At 38.9% G+C, this 26,594-nt stretch overlaps 1 protein-coding gene across 2 annotated transcripts in view; it reads right to left on the bottom strand.

Moving 5' to 3' along the window:
* The window catches only part of LOC133574262 (inactive dipeptidyl peptidase 10-like), a 167,617-nt gene that overhangs the window by 98,254 nt on the left and 42,769 nt on the right, over positions 1–26,594 (bottom strand). For both annotated transcript variants that reach the window (XM_061926364.1, XM_061926365.1), the window contains exons 3-9: positions 24,016–24,127; positions 23,493–23,588; positions 20,187–20,281; positions 19,982–20,056; positions 8,919–8,971; positions 8,740–8,821; positions 2,709–2,829 (exon numbers count right to left, since the gene is read on the bottom strand). In XM_061926364.1, the coding sequence (XP_061782348.1) occupies positions 2,709–2,829; positions 8,740–8,821; positions 8,919–8,971; positions 19,982–20,056; positions 20,187–20,281; positions 23,493–23,588; positions 24,016–24,127 (634 nt within the window). The remainder of the gene's footprint in view (positions 1–2,708; positions 2,830–8,739; positions 8,822–8,918; positions 8,972–19,981; positions 20,057–20,186; positions 20,282–23,492; positions 23,589–24,015; positions 24,128–26,594) is intronic.

Raw genomic sequence — 26,594 nt, 5'->3', positions numbered from 1 at the left:
CTTTCATCTCCGTAATATCGCTAAAATGTGTTCTATTTTATCCACTAGCGACGCTAAGATCATTATTCATGCGTTCGTTACGTCTTGTCTCGATGACTGTAACGTATTATTTTCGGGTCTCCCTATGTCTAGCATTAAAAGATTACAGTTGGTACAAAGAAAGTCTAGCAGAAAGTTTGATCATATTACGCCTATACTGGCTTACCTGCACTGGCTTCCTGTGCACTTAAGATGTGACTTTAAGGTTTTACTACTTACGTATAAAATACTACACGGTCTAGCTCCAGCCTATCTTGCCGATTGTATTGTACCATATGTCCCGGCAAGAAATCTGCGTTCAAAGAACTCTGGATTATTAGTGATTCCCAGAGCCCCCAAAAAATCTGCGGTCTATAGAGCGCTTTCTATTGGGGCTCCAGTACTATGGAATGCCCTCCCGGTAACAGTTAGAGATGCTACCTCAGTAGAAGCATTTAAGTCCCATCTTAAAACTCATTTGTATACTCTAGCCTTTAAATAGCCCCACTTTTTTAGACCAGTTGATCTGCCGTTTCTTTTCTTTTCTCCTCTGCTACCCCCTTTCCCTTGTGGAGGGGGAGACACACAGGTCCGGTGGCCATGGATGAAGTGCTGGCTGTCCAGAGTCGGGACACAGGGTGGACCGCTCGCCTGTGTATCGGTTGGGAACATCTCTGCACTGCTGACCCGTCTACGCTCGGGATGGTTTCCTACTGGCCCCACTATGAACTGGACTCTCACTATTATGTTGGATCCACTATGGACTGGACTCTCACAATATTATGTCAGACCCACTCGACATCCATTGCTTTCGGTCTCCCCTAGAGGAGTGGGGGGGGGGGGGGGGATTACCCACATATGCGGTCCTCTCCAAGGTTTCTCATAGTCATTCACATTGACGTCCCACTGGGGTGAGTTTTTCCTTGCCCTTATGTGGGCTTTGTACCGAGGATGTCGTTGTGTCTTGTGCAGCCCTTTGAGACACTTGTGATTTAGGGCTATATAAATAAACATTGATTGATTGATTGACTTATGATTTTAAAGTAAGTTATCTATCCACGTGTACATAAAAAATATGATATACATTTATATTTATATATAATAACTGTTACAAGCGGCCCACTGAAGGCAGTCATATTGGCGAAGTGGCCTTCAATAAAAACAAACCTGGTCTATATTATAAAAGGTGTCATCACGTAATTTTCTATGTGAATTATATTTTCAAGAGACTTATCTGTGGCCCTGTCTTACAGCGAGACGTCCTTTCCAGTGACTGGACCATGTCAAAGTTAGATAGATCCCCAAAACCTACTTTTGATCATCCCTGAGATGGTTTTGTCGAAAGCCATGACCAACAGTACATTTTGTTTGTCGCAGCACTTCCAGTCAGCCAGCTGATTTTGTCATATCAGAATAGATGAAAATACTTTACTTTTCTTTTACCCACTCTTTGCTCCAGATCAATCTGAGGCGTTGATCTGCCCTGCTGTTTTGTCTAGTACAGAAGACTGTCAGATGGTTTCGCCAAAATCCGGTCAACACTATTCAAATTATCTGCCATTATATGCATCTTGCACTTGCTAGCTTGCTCGCAAGTTGAGGCTGCTGCGAGGCTACCGTAGTGTGGATGGGTTAGCTGCAGCTGTGGCTGCTTGTTGGGGACACTGCAGAGCGACAGAAGTCAAGCGTCTCCAAACACAAGTACAATCTCCAATAACACTAGAAGAAAAATGCTAGATTTGTCGTTAGTTGCTTTTAACAAATAATAGGTCCCTTAGAAGATTGTAAAATTCTTTGTATCAACTCTGAACAAAGGAATTAAACTTTAGAATTGCTCTGGCAGGAGTTTATATTCAAACAACTCATTTTGCTGTTTATCGAAGAATGATTTTTGCCTCAGACAGATCATCCAATCATCATGTAGAAGCTCTAGATCCATTTTCCATACACTTCCAGAGACGCTAGGTGTCTGATGGGTGGAACAAAGCTGATTATTTATCCAATGACTCTCTAGTTTGGCTGCAGTGGAACAACCCACTCAATGCTCCCCCATTAAAGTCAATGGACACTCAGCTTCAACATTGTTTAATGCACTGTGACACTACCACAATCAATGAGAAGAAATGATAAGTAGCTGATTCTCAACAGAAGTTGAACACATTCTGGCGCATATTTAGTCAATGAAATGTAAACACAAGAGTACATATTTCACCACTTATATTTTTGACGTTATTGGTAAAGCTGAGTTTCCAAGACCAATCACCACTGATCACAGTATAAAATACAGAAGTACATTGGGATACAAGTTTATTTGGTTTTGTGACTTGTACCTCGATACATTCGTATTGGGAAACATTGTCACCCATTAAAATAATTAATATAAATTTAATCTGTACTTGGCACGCACCAAAACCAAAACCTTAAAATGTAACATCCCTTTTAAAATGAAAATCAAACTTTTAGATGATAAATATTGTATTAAACAATACAATATAAGGCATTACAAACAACTACAGTATTTTTATTAAGTAATGTAATAATAATGTACAGAATTTACCTTGGAGGGTGGGCTTTTACAGACTGCTTGTACACCGAACAGCTTGTAAACTGGAGCACTTTTATCCCAAAGTACCACTGTACCATGGTAATAACAGAATACAGTATATAATAATAGAAGATTATATGTGTACCCTCATACAGCCAGTCTGCAATGCCGTTGAAGATGACACCATCCTGTCCAGAAGAAGTGAGCCTCAATGAGCTGCTCTTCATATCTGCTTGGTAGTAAATGTTGTTTTCAAAAATGTATATCTGTCAAATAAACAAATCCACAGTAATCAGTGTTACAGTATGTTTATACTGCAAACTAGCTTTATAGCAAGTATGTCATTTCAAGAGTAATGAGTGCTTTCACTGAAAAGACTCCACATATCGTAACAAACTTTCTAACTATATTATCAGATACTGTATATAGTAACTAAAATGATCACTTCATTAAACAACTATAAAAAGTAGGAATTCTCAGATGAAAAACAACTTAATGTTGTGTTGTCAGGGCATTGGATTGATCAGTGGCGGAACAAGTCAGGGGGCGGGCCCTATAACGGGGCCACCTAAACCCAAATAATAAAGCTCATCCTAACATCATTTTACAACATTAATTAATTGGGTTTACTAATAATGAGCATTAACCAGATTTTAAAAAGTTATCCAGCCAGCCACTTTTGCTAAAATGAGCATTTTCCTCACACATATTCATCAGCATCAGCACATTCACAGCATGTAAAAAAAATATTAAAGGGAATCTGAACTTATTTATTTTTTTGTTTGCCTATCATTCACAACCCTTATGTAAGACAATATGTTTTTTCTTCTTTTATGCATTCTGAGTGCAAAATAATGTTAGCAAACAAACTATCCTAATTCTAACAATGGAGACAATGGAAGAGCCACACTCGTGTGCCTCCAGTGACTGCACGTCACTGGTATAATCAACGTTGTATCAGTGTCTTGTTGCCTGCTGGGAATGAGTTGATCAATATAATAGACCCAGAAGTAATTTTTTGAATGTTAATACATCTTTTTAAAACATGCTGTAAAAATGAATACTCTCTGAAAATATGCCTTACAATAGGCACTAACTAGGGGATACATTTTAATTAGGATACAGTTTTAAGAAAATAGTTTTAAAGTTAAATACTCACCGTCCGTCTGACCACCACAACTGACTGATAAGCAGAGGTGGGTAGTAACGCGCTACATTTACTCCGTTACATCTACTTGAGTAACTTTTGGGATAAATTGTACTTCTAAGAGTAGTTTTATTGCAACATACTTTTACTTTTACTCGAGTATATTTATAGAGGAGAAACGCTACTTTTACTCCGCTACTTTTATCTACATTCAGCTCGCTACTCGCTACTATTTTTTATCGATCTGTTAATGCACACTTTGTTTGTTTTGGTCTGTCAGACAGACCTTCATAGTGCCTGCGTTTCAACAAATACAGTCACTGGTGACGTTCACTCCGTTCCACCAATCAGATGCAGTCACTGGTGACGTTGGGCCAATCAAACAGAGCCAGGCGGTCACGTGACCTGACTTAAACAAGTTGAAAAACTTATTGGGGTGTTACCATTTAGTGGTCAATTGTACGGAATATATACTGTACTGTGCAATCTACTAATAAAAGTTTCAATCAATCAATCAAAAGTGTGAAGGAAAAAAGACCCTTTTATTTCAACCGTACATCCCGTCAAAAGCCTAAAGACTGACTGCACAGTTCCTGTCTTCACAATAAAAGTGCCGCTCCATCGCGCCTGCGCTTTCAAAACAAGAGTCTCCGAAAGCCAGCGCAAACAAGCTAGCAAGCAACGGAGTTTACCGCCAATGTATTTCTTGTAAAGTGTATAAAAACGAATATGGAAGCTGGACAAATAAGATGCCAAAAATCAACCACTTTCATGTGGTATTAGACAGAAAGGAGGAACTTTTTTCTCCTCCATTTGAAAACGTGGACGCTATCAGCACTACTGTCTGATTCCAATCAATGCAAGTCATCAGAATCAGGTAATACACCAATTTATATTCTTGTCTTCATGAAAGAAAGGAATCTATATGTGTTAAACATGCATGTATATTCATTAAAACACCATTAACATGTAAACAAAAACGGCAAAATAAATAAATATAAATTATATACTGTATATATATATATATATATATATATATATATATATATATATATATATATATATATATATATAAATAAATGTGTGTGTATATATATATATATATATATATATATATATATATATATATATATATATGTATGTGTGGGGAAAAAAAATCACAAGACTATTTCATCTCTACAGGCCTGTTTCATGAGGGGGGGGTACCCTCAATCATCAGGAGATTTTAATGGGAGCATTCGCATACCATGGTTTATATAGGGCACAGAGTGGGTGGGTACAGGCTGGCGTAGGGGCGTGGTGATTGGCTCATGTGTTACCTAGGAGGTGTTTCCGTCTATGGCGGCATGCTGTCACAATTTCGCTGCGCTTGTTGAGGGATGACAGGTCTGGACGGTAAATAATAAACAGTTTCTCTTTCAAGCATAGGTTGCATCTTTTATTACCACTATTGTAAGGTGTGCTGGATGCAAGAATTTGCCATGTTATTGAATATTCAACATTATTGTCTTTGAGGTCCCAAATGTGTTTGCTGAGTTCTGTGGTATTTTGCAGGTTTTTGTTCCTGAAAGAAGCCTTGTGATTGTTCCATCTGGTTTTGAATTCTCCCTCGGTTAATCCTACATATGTGTCAGATGTGTTAATGTCCTTGCGTATTACCTTAGATTGGTAGACAACTGATGTTTGTAAACACCCCCCGTTGAGAGGGCAATCAGGTTTCTTTCGGCAGTTACAGTCTTTGTTGGTTTTGGAGTCGCTCTGTGTGGGGGCCGACGGCTCATTTGCAATTGTTTTGTTGTGGTTTGAGATGATTTGTCGTATATTGTTCATGCAGCTGTAGCTCAATTTAATGTTGTTCTTGTTGAATACTTTTCTTAGGGTGTTGTCTTTGGGAAAGTGTTTGTCAATCAGATTGAGGAATTTGTGTCCAATGTTAGTTGAGACGTTTTTGCTGTATGGGGGGTTGTACCAGATGATGTCGTTTCGTTTTCTGTTCTTTTTTGGCTGGTTTCCTGGCGTGGGTTCATAGGTGAGGGTGAAATTGTATCCGCTTTCATCAAGGGCTTTTTGGTACGGGGGGGTTGCTTGGTCAAATTCAGCTTTGCTAGATGACAGCATCGATAGCCTTTTATTGATTCCGGTAGGTATTCTTTTCGTGGTGGTGGGTGGGTGGTTGCTGTCATGGTGCACGTATTGGAGTGTTGTGTTGGGTTTCGTGAATGGTTGGTAGCTGTTATTTCTCAGGTTGAAAGTGACGTCAAGGAAGTTGACGGTTTGCTTGTTGGCTTCAATTGTGATCCGTAGGCCGTTCTCTTTGAAAATTTGGCATATGCGCTTCTTGGTATTCTCGCTGCTCCTTGGCGAGGCGCGACACACTGCCAGTCCGTCATCACGGTAAATACCAAGGTTCAGATTGAGGCTAGCGAGCTGGGAGAGGAGGAAACTCCCAACGAGTTCACACGTTTCTGCTCCGTCAAAACTTCCCATAGTGACGTCAAATGTTGCATTGTTCTTTTTTTGCCATGGTGTACTGTTGTGGATGAAAATTTAGTTTTTTGCGTGGATGATGATGTTTCTTTCGTTGCCTGTGATTGAGTCGTAGTCTGAGGCGAAGTCTAGTGCTTGAGTCAGTAGGTCTTGCGTGATGGAAGGGTAAAATTCCTCGATATCAAAGGAGATAAAGTTGTGCTGTTGTTTGTCTTGGATGTTATTGAACCATTTGATTACTGCTGCTGTATTTCTCCATTGGTTGAGTGGTGTTTTGTCCTTGATTTTTGTGTTGACTCTGTCCAGGATTATTTTGATGATTTTTCCTATTTCAGATTTAGTTGGGTTTATTAGTCGGCATGTTGGGTTATTTGCGAAGTTGGGTTTGTGGTCCTTCAATGTGATGAAGGCTTCCTTGTTGGCTGTGGCGTCCACCCTGTCCTCAATGTCCAGTTCAGCCGCGATCCTTTTATTTTCCAGGTGGATGTTCTGTAAGGTGTTGGGTTGCGCTTTTTTGTATGATTTGGTGATGCTTCTGTCCAGTAAGGTGTGGTGTTCTGGTATGTCCATTCTGTAGAAGTTTGTGGTTTTATCGGCAGCTATGATGAGGTTGTTTACTTTCTTGATGCGCTCCTATATATATATATATATATATAAATATATATATGTATATATATATATAAATATATATAAATGTGTGTGTATATATATATATATATATATATATATATATATATATATATATATATGATATGTGTGTGTATGTTACTCATCAGTTACTCAGTACTTGAGTAGTTTTTTCACAACATACTTTTTACTTTTACTCAAGTAAATATTTGGGTGACTACTCCTTACTTTTACTTGAGTAATAAATCTCTAAAGTAACAGTACTCTTACTTGAGTACAATTTCTGGCTACTCTACCCACCTCTGCTGATAAGTCATGGGGTAGATGGTTGATGACGATTTTACCCAAAATACACTTGGACTCCAAGTGTACGCTGGGTAAATATTGACAATATTGTCGTCGACGATCCACTTGTAAATTATTAGCATTTTGTAAAGTAAAATATGGGAGTGAAAATAAAGCCAGGTATGACAGCACAACATTTCATTCAGTATTTTACACTACAAAATTCTGAGCTCCTACGGGCTCTGTCTCGGCCGCGGAAGAGCCCCGCCCTCCTCAGCCCAGATTCGAGGGAGGGGCTGACCCGCCCTATTGGTCTGCCCCTGGCATAGATCACAACTGGACTATTCAGATTTTCTTCGAAGACATTTGACTCTAATTCGAGCAGATTTCAACAGATCATGCTCACAGATTTAGTTAGGAAAAATCGAGCGCCCGTCGCGACCCCTAGAGGGACAAGTGGTAGGAAATGGATGGATGGATGGAATCTGAGTGTTTGGTGCCTGATTTACGACAGGAGTGGGCATGCCGACAAGAATGATTTTGCTTTATTGTGATGCAAAACCACTACTGTTAAGATACAAAGAAAAGAGACCTCTGCCAACACAACATGAGTCGTCAGCATCACTCTCATTAGCACGCTATCTACATTGGAATGTTCCTGAGTGGGCATGGGCCAAGTCTCGGTTTTAAGATACTGTATTAACACATAACAGTTTTAAACCCACTAAAAAGTACCTTCATACGTTTGTACAATCAGTACAGTTTAAGCAAAAGTAAAAACAAGTAAAGTAAGTAAAGTAAAATCTTTAAGGTTGCACGTGGTTGGAGGGGCACAATCAGGACCCATACTAGTAAGAACAGTCTTTTTTATCATTTATTTATTTATGTTGTGATCTTCTAGGGTCCACTTAGTGATTGTATTTATTTGCATTTTCTGTTGTCGTCTTTTTTTTACAAATAAAATATTTGCGTTTTTGTCACTAAATTGCAGGTTTTGCAATAGTAGACTCCATTAATAACGACACTTTATCATCTATTTTGAAACATTTCAGTTATGTTTTGTTTAAATCATTATGTTTTTATTATAATGTTTAAAAAATACTAAAACATTATTATTGTTTTTTTTAATAAATACATTTCAAAGTAACCCATTTTAAAACTGTAATTATAATACTATACCGTGAAACCGTGATATTTTTCAGTACGTCACAATCTCATATGGGCCCATGCCTATTCTTGAGTATTCCTTTTTGATCTTATCTACAATTTACAGTACAGAGCTGTAAGGATTGCCATTCTAAAAAGTGATATGATGTCGGACAAGGAAGCACAACTATTCAATATTTACATACAAACTATGAAAAATAACATTTATATACTGCGCTGTTATCTGTGTCAGTACAAATGTTCACATTTTAGCTTGCAAAAATTCCACTTCCAACTAGAGAAAATATGTTATGGTAAATTGTAAATGTTGTTTTTAATGTTTTAGTGGCGCATATGCTATTATTAGCCATGTTAAAACATAAGCGTACTTATTTATCATTTATGATAATGCCTGTGTTTGACGACAATAGAAAAAAATACAATACAAACTGCCATTGTGTAATTTGCTGAGTCAACTACTTACCAATTGCTGACCACTAACACCCCATGAAGCCAACTGGAGAACAGCATTTGATACTTCTGGAGGATTTAACTCAATCACTTCCCTAATCCAACAACAAAACCAACAAAAAAATCAGGATCCATAGATCACAAATCTTGTCAGTCCACTAATTTACAATATTGTGCATAAAGAAATCAAACCTGGTGTTTAGATTGAAGATGAGGTATGACGCTAAGAAAGAGTGCTGGTAAACCTAAAACACAAAATAAAAAAAACAAGTAAATATACCAAATAGTTATTCATATTTTAAAAAACTAATCTGAATACAAAAATATGAGTTTCCTTCGTTGCCATAAACACAAAAACAAACATCTGTAATCCCCCACAAAAAATAAGAAATTAAGAATTAATCCATCCATCCATCCATCCATCTTCTTCCGCTTATCCGAGGTCGGGTCGCGGGGGCAGCAGCCTAAGCAGGGAAGCCCAGACTTCCCTCACCCCAGCCACTTCGTCCAGCTCCTCCCGGGGGATCCCGAGGCGTTCCCAGGCCAGCCGGGAGACATAGTCTTCCCAACGTGTCCTGGGTCTTCCTCGTGGCCTCCTACCGGTCGGACGTGCCCTAAACAACTCCCTAGGGAGGCGCTCGGGTGGCATCCTGACCAGATGCCCGAACCACCTCATCTGGCTCCTCTCGATGTGGAGGAGCAGCGGCTTTACTTTGAGCTCTCCCCGGATGACAGAGCTTCTCACCCTATCTCTAAGGGAGAGCCCCGTCACCCGGCGGAGGAAACTCATTTCGGCCGCTTGTACCCGTGATCTTGTCCTTTCGGTCATAACCCAAAGCTCATGACCATAGGTGAGGATGGGAACGTAGATCGACCGGTAAATTGAGAGCTTTGCCTTCCGGCTCAGCTCCTTCTTCACCACAACGGATCGATACAGCGTCCGCATTACTGAAGACGCCGCACCAATCCGCCTGTCGATCTCACGATCCACTCTTCCCTCACTCGTGAACAAGACTCCGAGGTACTTGAACTCCTCCACTTGGGGCAAGATCTCCTCCCCAACCCGGAGATGGCACTCCATCTTTTCTTGCCCGGAAAAGGGTGGAGAATTAAGAGTATGATAAAAAAAAAAAATACATTGTGAAAAAATAGCCTCAACAATAAACAATAGTATTTCCAGTATACTGGAAAAACAAATGGACTTTATATGCTGAATTGTGTTTTATTGTATCCGTTAAACCACATCCAATTGTATTTTCAACCTGCAAAGTATGGAAAAATATTGTCTAAACATCACAAAATCCCACAATTTCAGACGGCCATTTTGAATATTCTGCTCCGAATGTCTTTGGCAATTTCCGTAGATTCTTCGTCACTGGAGTAACGCTTCTGCACTCTGACCATAATCTTTTGGTGTTATAAACCATATATATCAATCCATCCATTTTTCTACCGCTTAGCAGGAGCTGGATGAAGTGGCTGGGCTTCCCTGCTTAAGCTGACCCGCGACCCGACCTTGAATAAGCGGAAGAAGATGGATATATATATATATATATATATATATATATATATATATATATATATATATATATATATATATATATATATATATATATATATATATATATATATACCCTGCAATAGGTGGTGACTTGTCCAGGGTGTACCCTGCCTCCCTCATGAGTTTATGTGACAGATTAATAATAAGAAGTCAAACAATGTACTAATATTTTCCACTTCAAGAAACTGCTCAAATTTAAAGTACAAAAAAAAAGAATCCTGACAAATATCTTGAATCCTATTGAAAAATGTGATAATCTTTTTCATGATGTGATTCATAATTTACTTAACTGTTAATGTATGATAACTTTATTGTTCATTCATGTTTTAATATTTATTTATTTACTCATTGATCTATATATTTATTTACTTATGTATTTATTCACTGTTGTTCCAGATTGGGTGCAAACAAATGTGTTGGACATAAGTATTAATCAAAAAGAGGTAGCATTAAATAAGGTCTGTTCTTCCTACTTGTTTTCGAACATGATGTGATGACAAACTAGAAACATGTGATGAATTGTGTTGTAATTGTATGCATGTTCAAAATAAACTAACACCATAACCATTTATAACTTTTACATGTTGACACTTACAGTTGTTTTCATGTTTATATTTTGTCATTTAAAATGTATTCACTTCCAGTCTTAAAAAAACTTTTTTTGGAATTGTGCCTATTGTTCACAATCATTATGAAAGACATGACAACAGAATAAATATTAAACAAACATAAATAAAAGTCCGCTTACAGCGAAGCCAATTGGAGTTCCATTATTACGCTCATAAAATCAGATAAATAACCATTCAAAAAGCGCCAACAATATTCCATTTACATTTTGTGATTTGAATATTAACCAGCGCTATACTCTCGGCAGGGTCCTTGAGGGTGCATGGGAGTTTGCCCAACCAGTCTACATGTGCTTTGTGGACTTGGAGAAGGCATTCGACCGTGTCCCTCGGGAAGTCCTGTGGGGAGTGCTCAGAGAGTATGGGGTTTCGGACTGTCTGATTGTGGCGGTCCGCTCCCTGTATGATCAGTGTCAGAGCTTGGTTCGCATTGCCGGCAGTAAGTCGGACACGTTTCCGGTGAGGGTTGGACTCCGCCAAGGCTGCCCTTTGTCACCGATTCTGTTCATAACTTTTATGGACAGAATTTCTAGGCGCAGTCAAGGCGTTGAGGGGATCCGGTTTGGTGGCTGCAGGATTAGGTCTCTGCTTTTTGCAGATGATTTGGTCCTGATGGCTTCATCTGGCCAGGATCTTCAGCTCTCACTGGATCGGTTCGCAGCTGAGTGTGAAGCGACTGGGATGAGAATCAGCACCTCCAAGTCCGAGTCCATGGTTCTCGCCCGGAAAAGGGTGGAGTGCCATCTCCGGGTTGGGGAGGAGATCTTGCCCCAAGTGGAGGAGTTCAAGTACCTCGGAGTCTTGTTCACGAGTGAGGGAAGAGTGGATCGTGAGATCGACAGGCGGATCGGTGCGGCGTCTTCAGTAATGCGGACGCTGTATCGATCCGTTGTGGTGAAGAAGGAGCTGAGCCGGAAGGCAAAGCTCTCAATTTACCGGTCGATCTACGTTCCCATCCTCACCTATGGTCATGAGCTTTGGGTTATGACCGAAAGGACAAGATCACGGGTACAAGCGGCCGAAATGAGTTTCCTCCGCCGGGTGGCGGGGCTCTCCCTTAGAGATAGGGTGAGAAGCTCTGTCATCCGGGGGGAGCTCAAAGTAAAGCCGCTGCTCCTCCGCATCGAGAGGAGCCAGATGAGGTGGTTCGGGCATCTGGTCAGGATGCCACCCGAGCGCCTCCCTAAGGAGGTGTTTAGGGCATGTCCGACCGGTAGGAGGCCACGAGGAAGACCCAGGACACGTTGGGAAGACTATGTCTCCCGGCTGGCCTGGGAACGCCTCGGGATCCCCCGGGAGGAGCTGGACGAAGTGGCTGGGGAGAGGGAAGTCTGGGCTTCCCTGCTTAGGCTGCTGCCCCCGCGACCCGACCTCGGATAAGCGGAAGAAGATGGATGGATGGATGGATGGAATATTAACCAAGTATTAGTGATATTGTAATTATGAGTGCTAACACAGGAAAAACTCTTTACAGCAGCGACGTGATCACTTCTTGTGTGCCGATATTGACATCATCGACTGGTCTGCTGCTGTTTCGTTTCCCTGCTCCCTGTAAATTTATTGTAGATCATAAATCATGCATCTCACCTGGAGAGAAGGTGGCTTGTGATATAATCCGACAAGTTGGGACACTTTGACTACCACTTAGGACCTGGAATTGGCTAGAACGACACGAAAAGTGCTTATTCCCCCCGCACCACCAACCCGTTTCTTCGCGAGGATTATGAGACATTTTTCATCTATATGGGAATATATGAACATCCTTGCAGTCGGCATCCTAATGACAGCAGACCTTGCGCAGTAAGTGGTGTTTTATTATGTTTGTTGGCTCTCATAAAGTCTGCAGTCAGCAGAAATCAGTGATGAAGAAGAAAAAAAGTAAACGTCTTGATGCGTATTTTGTTATTATTGTGCCGCTTATGCTTAAAATGATCAGAATACGTAAATATTAAAAGTTATTAAAAATGTGCTTGTTATTACATTAAATGTATACTTACATCATGTATATAAAACCCTTATGGAGGTGTTTGGATATGTTTTAGGGGCTGTATAGGCAGAACTGAACAGCTCCCATAGGCTCCATTGTAAGCGCATTTTTGGTCAAATTTTTTTAATATTTAGAATGCAAAAAAAAATCCCTCCGTCGTCACATCTTTGATAATGATTGTGAACGATTGGCAAAATGAAAAAAAAAAGTGCAGTTCCACTTTAAATGCCATCATTTTCTAATTAAAGACAGAGGAATACTGTAGTGTAGAGTATGCACAACAATGGATTAATATTGTGATGAACAAAAACAAGAAAGAGAAAGAAATACTGAAAATCAAAATGAGTAAATAACTTAGAGGTTCAAAAACATAATTTAAATGTATAAATAGAACATAAAAACCACACCTAGAAATTAGATAGATTGTGGTCTGTCAACATTTAGTGGTTTATTTTCTTGCGATTACTTGGATGTATATGAAGTGTTTATTGATATCATCAATAATGTTTGTATCAATATTAGGGATGGGAATCGAAAACTAGCAATTCCTCGGAACCGCTTGCCAATTTTTCATTAATTTCGTCATTAAGTAACGTGCCTAGTGTCGTCAAACAGCAAAATGGGCAGAACAAACGGTCTAAAGTTGACTACAATTTACAAGAAAATATTGCAACAGCGCTATTTGTAGTAATTGTAAGATTGTTGTTTCATCAAGAGGAGGACATAAAAGCAATAACTATAAATGAAAGTCGTGTTTATGAACCACGTCGATCTCATCCACCTCGGAGCAAGAACGCTAGCACGTCATCTGCCGTGAATACGATACAGCGCCTATCATATTATTCGTTCAATTGAAATGACGAGAGACATAATCTGACTGGATCCGATGCAGGCAGGAAGTGCTCGCTCCAGTTTATGTGTGCTGCAAGCTTCTATTTCACCACGGCAGAGAAGCGTACACACAGAACAGACAGGCAGTGAATAAATTGTGGTCAAAAGCTTGAACCAATTTGCCACAGTTGATGCTTGTGGTTTTAAAGAGGTGGAAGTTCAATTTTAGTCGGAGAAAAGTAGCATGTTTTCCTGCAACCACATTTTCACTTAGTCATTTCCATCATATAGCTCGGTTGGTAGAGTGGCCGTACCAGAAACTTGAGGGTTCCAGGTTCGATCCCCACTTCCGCCATCCTAGTCCCTGCCGTTTTGTCCTTGGGCAAGACACTTTACCCACCTACTGCCAGTGCCACCCACACTGGTTTAAATGTAACTTAGATATTGGGTTTCACTACGTAAAAAGCGCTTTGAGTCACTAGAAAAAAGCGCTATATAAATAGAATTCACTTCACTTCACTAAAACTCATAACATTTGAATATGGTGTTGAAGTCCATTCATGTCAGCTATTTACCGTATTTTCCGCACTATAAGGCGCACCTAAAAACCACAAATTTTCTCAAAAGCTGACAGTGCGCCTTATAACCCGGTGCGCTTTATATATGGATAAATATTAAGATTCATTTTCATAAAGTTTAGGTCTCGCAACTACGGTAAACAGCCGCCATCTTTTTTCCCCGTAGAAGAAGCGCGCGGTTCATGCTGGGATATGTGACGTTTCATTTCCATTTGTGTGTTTATGTAAAGACCCCAAAATGGCTCCTATTAAGTGTGTTGTCTGTCTAATTATAAATAATGCAGACGAGGCATGTCAACTGAGTTCTCAACGTTTACTCACAGCGTGCTAACTGCCAGCATACAACGCTTCTCAGGGCTACCGCGCATGCTCGTAACTATCGTTGCATGCTGGGTAGTGTAGTTGTTATATTTGCTAGCTCATAACAGCACATTGAGAGACACGCTTACGCGCTTAATTCAATACTCGCCGTCATTCCGGGTGGATTGACAAAAGACCTCCAGCCGCTAGATATTGGTGTCAACAGGGCATTCGAAGCTAGACTGCTAACTGCGTGGGAACAGTGGATGACGAAGAAGCGCGCGGTGCATGCTGGGATATGTGACGTTTCATTTCCATTTGTGTGTTTATGTAAAGACCCCAAAATGGCTCCTATTAAGTGTGTTGTCTGTCTAATTATAAATAATGCAGATGAGGCGTGTTAACTGAGTTCTCAACGTTTACTCACAGCGTGCTAACTGCCAGCATACAACGCTTCTCAGGGCTACCGCGCATGCTCGTAACTATCGTTGCATGCTGGGTAGTGTAGTTGTTATATTTGCTAGCTCATAACAGCACATTGAGAGACACGCTTACGCGCTTAATTCAATACTCGCCGTCATTCCGGGTGGATTGACAAAAGACCTCCAGCCGCTAGATATTGGTGTCAACAGGGCATTCGAAGCTAGACTGCTAACTGCGTGGGAACAATGGATGACAGAAGGCGAACACACCTTCACTAAGACGAGGAGGCAGCGCCAGACGACGCCAACATCTGCCAGTGGATCGTAAATTTGCCCAACTTTTCACTTCGGACACCGAAGACGAAGGATTTACGAATGAAGAATAACTTCAGAAAGTGAGCGCTATGTTTATTTTGTGTGTTGTGACATTAACGTTCGAGCAACATGCTGTTGCTATTGCTCTGCACTATTTTGAATTTTACTATGTTTGTGATTGCACATTTGCGTACATTTTGGGAGTGAACAGAGTTGTTAGAACGCTGGTTTTTAATATATTATTAAAGTTTGACTGACCTATCTGACTGTTTTTTTGACATTCCCTTTAGCGCAGCGTAGGCGCGGCTTATAGTCCGGGGCGGCTTATTGGTGGACAAAGTTATGAAATATGCCATTCATTGAAGGTGCGGCTAATAATCCGGTGCGCCTTATAGTGCGGAAAATACGGTAACTTCTAATGTGAAACTAAAATGAGGTATTAACTTATTAGATGCAAAGTGAGAGATGTCAACCCTTTGTTTATTATAATTTTGTTGATTATAGCTTACAATTTTTGAAGGTCCCACATTTTTTGAGATTTTCAATTTAAGGTTTTCATAAACCGATACTCATCAAAATTGTGTCAAAAAGAGGCATACAATATCTTGAGTTGCATGTTATGTATATGATAGTTTCACCTTGTAAATCAAACCATTCTAATATTTTGAGTTTTACCAGTACCGTATTTTTCGGACCATAAGGCGCACCGGATTACAAGGTGCACTGCCGATGAATGGTCGATTTTTTAAAATCTTTTTTCATATATTAGGCGCACCAGAATATAGGGCGCATCAAAGGATTCATATCAGTGCACACAGCACTGCAGAACAAGAACGTGAAGGGATGCAAAATGGACATAAACTTTTTCAAGAAAGTAAGTATTCATCACTGCTTGTAGTAAAATGTATTAGCTCCACTTTACACCAGGTCTGTGTTTGACAAAAAGTTACATTCCCGCTCTAAAACAATGCTGTTACTTAGTTAGCTAGTTAGCCTGAAATGCATCATGAAGGTCCAGGTTATTTATAAAGTTAAATGTGCACTCTTTTTTACCATTTGCTATCTTTGGGGTTACTTCCTTCTGGAGCATCAGCTGTGTTTCTCACTTTACATATGGAGGAGAATAGGAGCTGAGCTCATTCACGTATGACTATCATCACCAATAGTCAACATGATCCACAACATCCTCTAGTATACCTTTAAGTCTTTCATATATATATATATATATATATATAGATAAACAACTGTGTTTAGTCTTTTTAAATCAAAATGACAAAAGAAAGTACCCAAATGACCCTGATCAAAAGTTTACATACCCCAGTGACTTTGATCTGATAACATGCACAAAAGTTGACACAAACACGTTTGAATGGCTAATCAAGGTTCCAATCCTCACCTGTGACCTGTTTGTTTGTAAATATGGTGTGTGTGTGTGTGTGTGTGTGTGTGTGTGTGTGTGTGTGTGTGTGTGTGTGTGTGTGTGTGTGTGTGTGTGTGTGTGTGTGTGTGTGTGTGTATAAAAGGTCAGTGAGTTTCTGGGCTTCTGAGACCATTGCATCTTTCATCCAATGCTGCACAGATGTTTCTGGATTCTGAGTCATGGGGAAGGCAAAAGAATTGTCAAAGGATCTGCGGGAAAAGGTAATTGAACTGCATAAAATAGGAAAGGGGTATAAAAAGATATCCAAGGAATTGAGAATGCCAATCAGCAGTGTTAAAACGCTGATTAAGAAGTGGAAAATGAGGGATACAGGTAGACCAGCAAAGATTTCAGCCACAACAGCCAGGAAAATTGTTCGAGATGCAAAGAAAAATCCACAAATAACTTCAGTTGAAATACAGGACTCTCTGAAAATGTGTGGTATTGCTGTTTCAAGATGCACAATAAGGAGGCACTTGAAGAAAAATGGGCTGCATGGTCGAGTGGCCCAAAAGTTCAATTTTGGTCTCATCACTCCAAATTACTTTGTTCCAGAAGTTTTGAGGCTTGTCTCTGTGCTGTTTGGTGTAATGTAAGCGGGATACTTTGTGACATTTGCGCAGAAATGGCTTTCTTCTGGCGACTCGACCATGCAGCACATTTTTCTTCAAGTGCCTCCTTATTGTGCATTTTGAAACAGCCTCCTATTCAGGTAGCCTAGGTGAGGGGGTCTGAAGTTGAACGACCTGAAACCCCTATTACCCTATTACAGGATGAAGAATAGAATATAATACAATACAATACAATACAATAGATTAGAAAACTTTATCGACATCAAACATGAGATAATGACAAAATAACATGTGGATACTCTGTTAGGTTCAGTTCAAATACAAGACAAACAATAAATAAACAATCAATAATCACCTTCTTTTTTTTAGACAATTGGTCTGTCTGCAGTCCTTGTATTTACAACTTAGGTCAGTATTGTCGATGTTGTCCCTGTTTGCTCGGTTCTGATAGCTGAAAACACTGCGAAAGTTAACCATTTAGCTTTAGCAGAGGTGCTAACTGTTCCTTTCAGATAATATATATTGTTGTGTTTTCCTCCATCATTAATATTCTAGTAATCTATTGTTTAAAGCACATTTTCAGCCTAAATGTCTGTGTAGTGGTTTATTCTCCTTAGCTGCCAGTGCCTGGGTTCTGTCCTAAGATAAGACACGTTTATAACACTTAACACATCATTGGGGCTTGCTGCAGATATCTCCAAACCCCCACTTTCTCCAAGGACAAAGACTGCTGAAATATTGGGTAATCATCAATGTATATCTATTAATGTATTTGGTCTAAAGCTTACACACCATTATGATTGATGTCGTTAACTACCTTATACAATGCTTAACCAAAAATTCCTGGTGTTAGCTAATATCACATTCAGAAGTGTGTTTTGTCTATCTTCTTCCCTCTTCTCCCCCCTCTCAGGGATGGGACGTTTCATCCTAATCCCTCCTCCTCCCCCCCACCCCTCATTCTCAAAAAGCTATAAAGTAAAGCTATAAAGAGTTCTCTCACTTCTTCTTCTTGCTTTTTCTACTTTCCTTCTCTTGCAGCATACAACCTTTCTCCTTTTTAATCTGAGTACTAAATAATAGTAATTTAAGTACTCAAATAAATACTTAAAAAGACCCTTAGTTCCCTCTGAACTGTACTTTATTGAACAGGAAAAAAATTCAAAAACACAGACTTTCTGATTGCTGTTGTTTAGTGAAAAGTACACTGCACTTTCTACAAGGAAACTTTGGAACATCGGACACAATGGCAGTGGAATTCAATGAAAAATCAGAAAAATGGCAGTTACAATGTTTGCCAATATTTATTTTTAGCGTTCCAAATAAACATTATTTTACAATACAAAGGCCTCTGATGTTTTAGTTAGGTTAAGCATTATGTTTTTCCATGCTTAGAGCAGTGAATGAATTCAAATACAGGACGACCCCCCCCCCCCAAAAAAAACTGAATCCATAAACATGTTATTAAATCGTACAAAGTTCAGAAATTTTTTAAAGAAATTTGCTGACCGTAAAGTTCAGCGGGTGTACGATAGTTTCAGTTATTTCGGTCGTTTTGCATAAAAGTTGTGTTCTTTCCAAATGGGATGCGCAGTTTTGGAGGCAAACTTGCATACATGGCCCAAAATTGTCAATTCCTGGGAATTTTTCAACATAAAACCAAAACTAAAAAATGGAAACGACAACTCGGTTTTTCAGTATTTGTTTTCAGACCCAAAATGAAAAAACGAATAGCAAATTGTTTTTTTCGATTTCATATTTTCTGTACAATTGAAAAATGGACACAGGAGAGCCAAGGGTGTCCAAATCAAATTGAACGGATGTATTTGTTTTAACCTAGCCAAACTTTGAAGATTTTGTATGAATACAAAAGAGAATAATAGCTTCATAATTCAGGTCAGGATTTTCCAGCAGCCTCCAGTCATTGGTTTCTTCTTCATCCCATCTCGGGCATTCTGAATTTTTCCTTGCTCGGAAGTGGGTTCAGATCAGGGGATGTCGTTGTGGTTTGTGAAGCCCTTTGAGGCACTTGTGATCAAGGTCTACAAATAAACTTTGATTGATTGATTGATTGATTGATTGATCGATTGATTGATTGGGTCTTATTTACTGGCAAACCAGATGTCTATGACGTGTTTTGCGAAGCGGAATTACGCCACACCTACAGTTATGCTACACTGACTCACTTACAATATCACTTGTTTATGAGCGAGGGCGAACCGGAAGCGCCAACCTCGCATTCGTGACAGACCTTCACTAATAAGTAAATAAATGGAAACATTGGATTTTCTTTTTTTTAGACAGCGTGCCTTCTTCTTTGGCATTGATTCCGTGCTCACACGCCAAGAATTTACTTTGCTCGACAAGGAAAATGTGTTGTACAGTATGGGGTCATGAAGATACTGAAAAAACACATATCAATTTATTTTTTTGCACGTTATTATCAACTTGGTATCAAAGTGCCAATACCTTTGAGGACCCTACCTCAGAGAAATACTGCAGAATGCAAATGAATAACCTGTCATTAGATCACTGTTGATTGAACGTACTTAAATGAGTGATATTATCATGTTAGTCACACCTGCTAAAGCTCTGGTATCACTCCTCAATCTGTATGCAGTTAAACTACTGAGAACATCTTACCTGGCTGACATCATATCCCAGAAGAACCAAGTTCAGATCAGGAGAAACTGCAAACTTTGAGGCTTTAAAGGTGGACTTTGGGGAACAGAAGATATGAAAGTTTTTCAACATAGTATCCAAAGCTTTTATACTTACTTAAAATTCTGTCAAGGTGTTTCTTTGATTTACTTCAAGTGACAAAAAATAATTATTATTCTGTACTCACAAAAGTTGTGTTTCGCAGCAAGAGTTCTGTCTTGTTGTTCTCTGTGTTGGCTTTCAATAAATGTCCATCCCAGTTGAGGAAGACAACGTCTTTTTCTGCAACAAGACATTGATTTTACCCAAATAAAAACCGTCTGTCAATACGTTGCATATCAAATAAAAAAAATACCCATGATTAAATCTGCTTTCCTTTTTAGCACACACACTACAAACCCTGAGAACCAGGGCCTTCATTAATTAAGAAGTGTGTGGATTTCTTAATGAAAATTGGCACAAGGGCACATACAGAAAACAAAGTACGCAAGAAAACGTTCAGATGTAATAAATTGTGTGGACACACTAATGCAAGCACATTTCTTTTTCGCAGATCACACTCCCTTATAAATATACAAATGATATTGAAATTAGCCATGTGTCTGAGATCTGCACACTCTGCCCAATCATAATTCAGTAGGAGTCAGTAAGAGGTGCTTCTTTCTCGTGTTTCGAGGAAACAAAGGAGGGTTGAGATTGCGAGTCTGTCAATGCTGTGGAGTCAGAGAACCGTACTCAGGAACAATAAGAAATGAGTGGTACTACATCAGGAAAAAGATGACAAAGAAGATGGATGTGGTCAAAAGAGGCAAGGTTACCGAAGATAAAGTAGTGCTGCACCCTGTTTGAGAAGACAGTTGCTGCAATGGCACAAAAAACTTTAGAAGAGGTAGGTGACTCTAATTACCCCCAGTATAAATATAATTTGTGTAACTTACAACAAAATGTGTTGATGCCCGCATATCAAAAAGGATACGAAAGACTTTGACTCTTGTTTGATTACTCAGTGTATTATTACAACCCAGGAGAGCTACTTGCGGTAACAGCCGCAAGTGACACAAAGTCGGGCCATTCATCACATGTGTCAAGTGCCATTAATGTACCGCAATCACTGGCTGCTGCAACTGTCTGCCCGTCTGGCCAAGCTGGCGCTCGAGTCACAGGAACAGATTGCGACAGCAATAGGAGATTGCCTCGATAACTTAATAGAAGTACCTACAAATGTTAAAATATACATGAAGCATTTAATGCATTGAAGAAAAAGGGAAGTTTATGTCCTTGCCTTGATGTTTTTTACATTGTAGAAATCAAATGTTGGCAAAGCCCGAACGACCACCTCACTGTTTTAACCTACTCTCAAGTACACATTATCTAAACCGTTACGCCATTAAATGTAATGCAGGAAATGTTGCGCATTACTCACTGCATGTAGAAAGGTGCATAGGTAAGGCATGAAGTTGGCGTGAGGCACTTCACATTTCACTCTTAATACATCTCAACTTGGCTGTGAAAAGGTGCATATGGCAGGTTTTTGTGTGCATACAAGCTTAATACTTAATAGGCCCAAGGAGAAGAACTCATACCCCTCTATCACTTCATCCATATCTCCCCTAATCATCGCGCTCCTTTTCACACGTGTCTTGTCCAGGTGTACCACATCACCTGTCTAATCAGCGTATTCTGTGGGTATTTCTAATAAATTGTTTATTTGCTTCTTGTGTGTTCTCTGTTTTTGTGTTTATTTGTGTCATCTCTGTGGAGCCCATCAAGATCCAGGGCCGGGAGGTGGCACTAGTGGGGCAGTACAAGTACCTGGGAGTCCACTTTAACAGCAGACTGGACCGGAAAGGGCAACAGCGAAACTGTTTACAAGAAGGGCATGAGCAGACTCTTTTTCCTGAGGAAGCTTAGGTCCTTTAATGTGTGCAGCAAGCTGTTGGAGATCTGTTATCAGTCTGTTCTGGCCAGTGCCCGTACTTTATAGTGGTTTGTTAGGGGAGCAGCACCAGCAAAAGGGACTTAAACCGGATTGACAAACTGATCCGGAAAGCCGGCTAAACTATTTTCACGCAGTTGGAGGCGTTTGTGTCAGTGAGGTACAGGATGACACTGGACAAACTGCTCGCCATCACGGACAATCCTGCCCACCCACTCCCCTAGACAATTGAGGGACAGCAGAGCTCATACTCCAACAGGCTCCTTCAGCTTCGTTCCCACAGTGTTCGATTCAAGATCTCCTTCATTCCGCATTCCATCCAGCTGTATAATCACTCGCCATACAGCAATAGATGATATCTGTCTATTCCCTGGCCGCTTCTATGTTAGCTACCTCTCTTTGTTTATAATGTATATTTTCTGCTGGATCTACTCTCTATTTTATGCTGCAGCTGTTACATATACTGTAATATTGTACATGGTAATTGTTATATATTGTATATATTATATAAAAATATAATATAATAAAATTGACCCTAGTGTGTGAATGTGAGTGTGAATGTTGTCTGTCTATCTGTTGGCCTTGCGATGAGGTGGCAACTTGTCCAGGGTGTACCCCGCCTTCCGCCCGAATGCAGCTGTGATAGGCTCCAGCACCCTCCGCGACCCCAAAAGGAACAAGTGGTAGACAATGGATGGATGGATGGATAATAATATAATATATCAGTAGATATCATGTACTGTATATATAATATTTAAATATTATATATATGTTATATTTTATATTGCTACTACGGTACATTTTTAGTATACTTTATACCTGCATTATCCTTTCCATCCTTACACTTTCCATCCTTTGTAACTTAGCTACTGCGTGGAACAATTTCCCTTGTGGATCATTAAAGTTTGTCTAAGTCTAAGTCTAATCCTAAAACTACATTGTGCTCTTGTTATTTCAAGCTAAGCCCTAGTTATTCGGCACAGTACAGGCAGACCTCATTTGCAGCATTTTGTAGTTCTATATGCACTAATAGGCTATTTTAAAAACCAAAAGTAGTTACGTATCAGTTGCCAAACAATATTTAGCACATCGCTACACTGAGGAAGGACAATGTATCAACTTTTGTTCTTTTTAGTTAACTTTAGACATTTTTAAGCACAAGAATGGCCAAAGGAACTAAACATATTAATGCTAAGTATTATTGACCACAATGTGAGATCAAACCAATCAGAGCGCACTGTTCAGTATCATGGCCACTGACTGGAACAGCCTCTGGCAGCATTACTGCAGTATGTTGGTTTATATTATTGCTTATATTTAAAAAATGAATGTGTGTGTGTTAATTCATGTCTAGAGGGCTCTCACAATGTTAAAATCCATATATAGATGGTCGTAAACATGTTTTTTAAGGCTATGACAATATTTGATTTAAAATGAATCACTCCTACTTCAGGGAAATTAATTTACTACGGCCAGGCCAGGAACCAAATTAACAGCTATAGATGTTGGTTTACTGTAACCAGTATTTGAAGCTTTTTTTTTTTTTTAAATACATACCATTGAGCCACTTAGCATCAGGATCATGTATTTGGAAGTTCCGATGGAAGATGTCATCCAAGGTCAAGTGGGAGCCAGAAAATTGATTGCGGTTATCTACACAATAAAAATAGCATGACGTTTAAAACCATTCATATATATTTTTAAACTAGACACACATATACACACACGCACACACACATACACACACACACACACACACACACACACACACACACACACACACACTACCCATAACAATTTTGGGTCATTGGCTTTCTGTTGACATTTTAGGTTTAATCTGAAATGTACATAAACCAGAAATGTTTACTTTGTATTGGTAGCAAGTATTAGCATTAGTACAGTATTAGTGTTAATATTGTCTGAGTAGTTTACATGTATTCTTATACTTATCAGTGACTTGTCTCAATTGTTGTTCATCTCCACAACAAATCTTTTGTGTTATTTCTGTGTCAATTCTCGCAACAATGCTAACCACAGTGCTAACCACATGTTATTTGAGCACACTTGCAGGAAGTCTCACCTTTTGATAGCAGAACGATTGACAGTCCAATAAGCGAAAGCACCAACATAATAACGAGTAGGGCAATACCGATCCCTTTCCAGTTCCTGTCTGGTCCTCTTTGCCCCATGTCCTGCAATGCAGAAGGAACTGATTAAATATTCCTCAAGATACCATTTGCATGTTACTCAAGTCATATTGGACAAAAAAATAAACAATAGAAAACTTGGAGAGATATCTTCCACTGATGATTACAAACAATCAATGGATTTGTTGAATCCAAGCATAAGTCATAAAATCAATAAATGTATTCCCGCATATCTTAGACTTATTTCCTATTCCTGTTTACAGCACTAATACTTCTGGGTAATATAGTATATGAACATTTAATTCATAGATTACATGTATTTATATAGTTATTTAACAATTATTTATCCATGGTAAGACAATTAAGAACATATGTATTACGACCTACCAAACAGGTAGGATTTACATGACAGAGATATTGAGGTGTGATGATATTCTCTCACCGCCTCTCATTTACCAACAAAAATGTGCGCTATAGATCGCTCTCAACAGTTCTCAAATCTTCTTAAATATGCTAGGGTAAATTTGTTGGGACATAAATTTATGTTTAAAAAGATAATCACTTTTCAAGCGTAGAATAAACAAAGAATGTCTGCAACTTGTGGACGACAGAGCTGTATGGTATGAGCTGAAATTATGATTTAAAATAAGATCTGAATATGTAATTTTACTGCCATCTAGTGTCTAAGTTTAAGTCTGTGTGATATTAAACAAGTAAAATATATATACAGTATTTGTTTTCCAATGTTCTTGTTCTGCAACGGTTGTGCTTTTTGAGTTGAAGGTTCCAAGGAACACTCAAAGAGGTCATATGTTGATTTTTTTTTTTTTACATATACAAAACGTTCTTGTGAATTGCACAGATTATGTTTTACAGAACCTCTTCATGCTGCTTTCTGTTGGTCTCTCCAGAGGCGGTCTTATTTACGTGCTGAAGCCCTCCTTCAGACCAAGCCCCCTTCGACTGCCATGTGTCAGTTTTGAGTGTTTCCATGTCGAGTCAGTTGACAGATATATGATATAAGTTAGAACTATAACTGGAACTAGAAATGGCAACAGTGGAGGGTTTTAGCGTTAATCGACAAGCCAACCTGCCCCACAACAAGAGGATAGAGAAAAATAAGGAACTTACCGACGACAACTTTGAACTACAACTGAATAAATATAGTGGACTCGCACAAAGTAATTTATTTATTTTTATTTTTTTATTTTTTATTAAATCAACATAGAAAAAAACACACGATACACTTTCAACTAGTGCATCAACCCAGAAAAAAAAAAAAACCCTCCCTCCCCTATTCACACTCACACACACCCACTCACACAAAAGGGGTTGTTTCTTTCTGCCAACAATATTCTGGTTTCCACAACATGGACAACACTTCTGCAAGGGACACAACACAGTCCCTGAAGTACACTTGATTGTTTGTGCTGCTGGTCCACTAACATTTTCATTTAATTACTATTTTTTCTTTCCCTTTTCTCCCTTATGTAATTATTTTTATATTGTTTACTTTCCTCTTTATCCAAGAAAATATTTATTTATCCTATCTATAAAAAAATAAAAATAAAATAAATAAATAAAAAAAGAAAGAAAGGACCTTATCTTCACCAGACCTGGCTGTAAATGAAATTAGCTTTGTTTAAAGGTTGTTTTTTTTTTTTTTTAAACCAGGTCCAGTCCAGATAATGTCCAAGTCGGGTCCAGCAACACACACCTTCATTCATGTACACTGAGAAAACAAACAAACAAACAAACAAACAAAAAAAAACCCAGAAAATTTTGGAACACAACAGATTGCATATAATCTATAAACAAAATTACATTTTAAAAACAAAAACAAAAAAAGTATTTACAGTCCAGCTTATGTTCAGGTCACTAAAAGTTAGGGAATACAACAACAGATAGCATATAATCTATAAATAATTACACTTTCAACATAAGCCTTTGAGGACTTCCCATCTTTTTTTATGTTTTTTGGCATCATTATCGTTTTCAACCATGTAACTTTCTAAAGTTAAAAAATACTGAATAAATGTTTTAAAGAAAGTAATACTAAGTGAATATCTGTTTTTGGCCTTAAAAATAAACCTTTTACCGAGTACTATAATTAAATTGATTAAATCATGATTGTCAATGAACTCTCCCAAAATAACAGAAACCACATCAAGCTTCATAAACAAACCAATCCTTAAACACATTTTTTCAACTTCCACCCAAAAGGAAGACACAATATGACAATACCAAAACAAATGCAGGGTGGATTCAGACTCCTGACAACAAAATCGGCAGTCATCTGACTCTGTCATATTCCATAATTTTAACATTTTCCCCGTGGGTAAGAAGTTATAAATAATTTTAATTTGAAAATAACGATTTTGCACATCAATAGTAGTTTTATAGATTAGTTTGAATATGGCATCCCACGGCAACGGGCAGTCAAAAAAGTCCTCCCATTTTCCAAATGTGTTGTATGGGGCAGCCTTCAAAGATTTCTTTATTAAATAAAACT

This window comes from Nerophis lumbriciformis, linkage group LG31 (genome assembly GCF_033978685.3).
Source record: "Nerophis lumbriciformis linkage group LG31, RoL_Nlum_v2.1, whole genome shotgun sequence".
Classification (NCBI taxonomy): domain Eukaryota; kingdom Metazoa; phylum Chordata; class Actinopteri; order Syngnathiformes; family Syngnathidae; genus Nerophis; species Nerophis lumbriciformis.
Note: the sequence above shows the minus strand (reverse complement) of the source record. Positions and strands in the feature narration are given on the sequence as shown.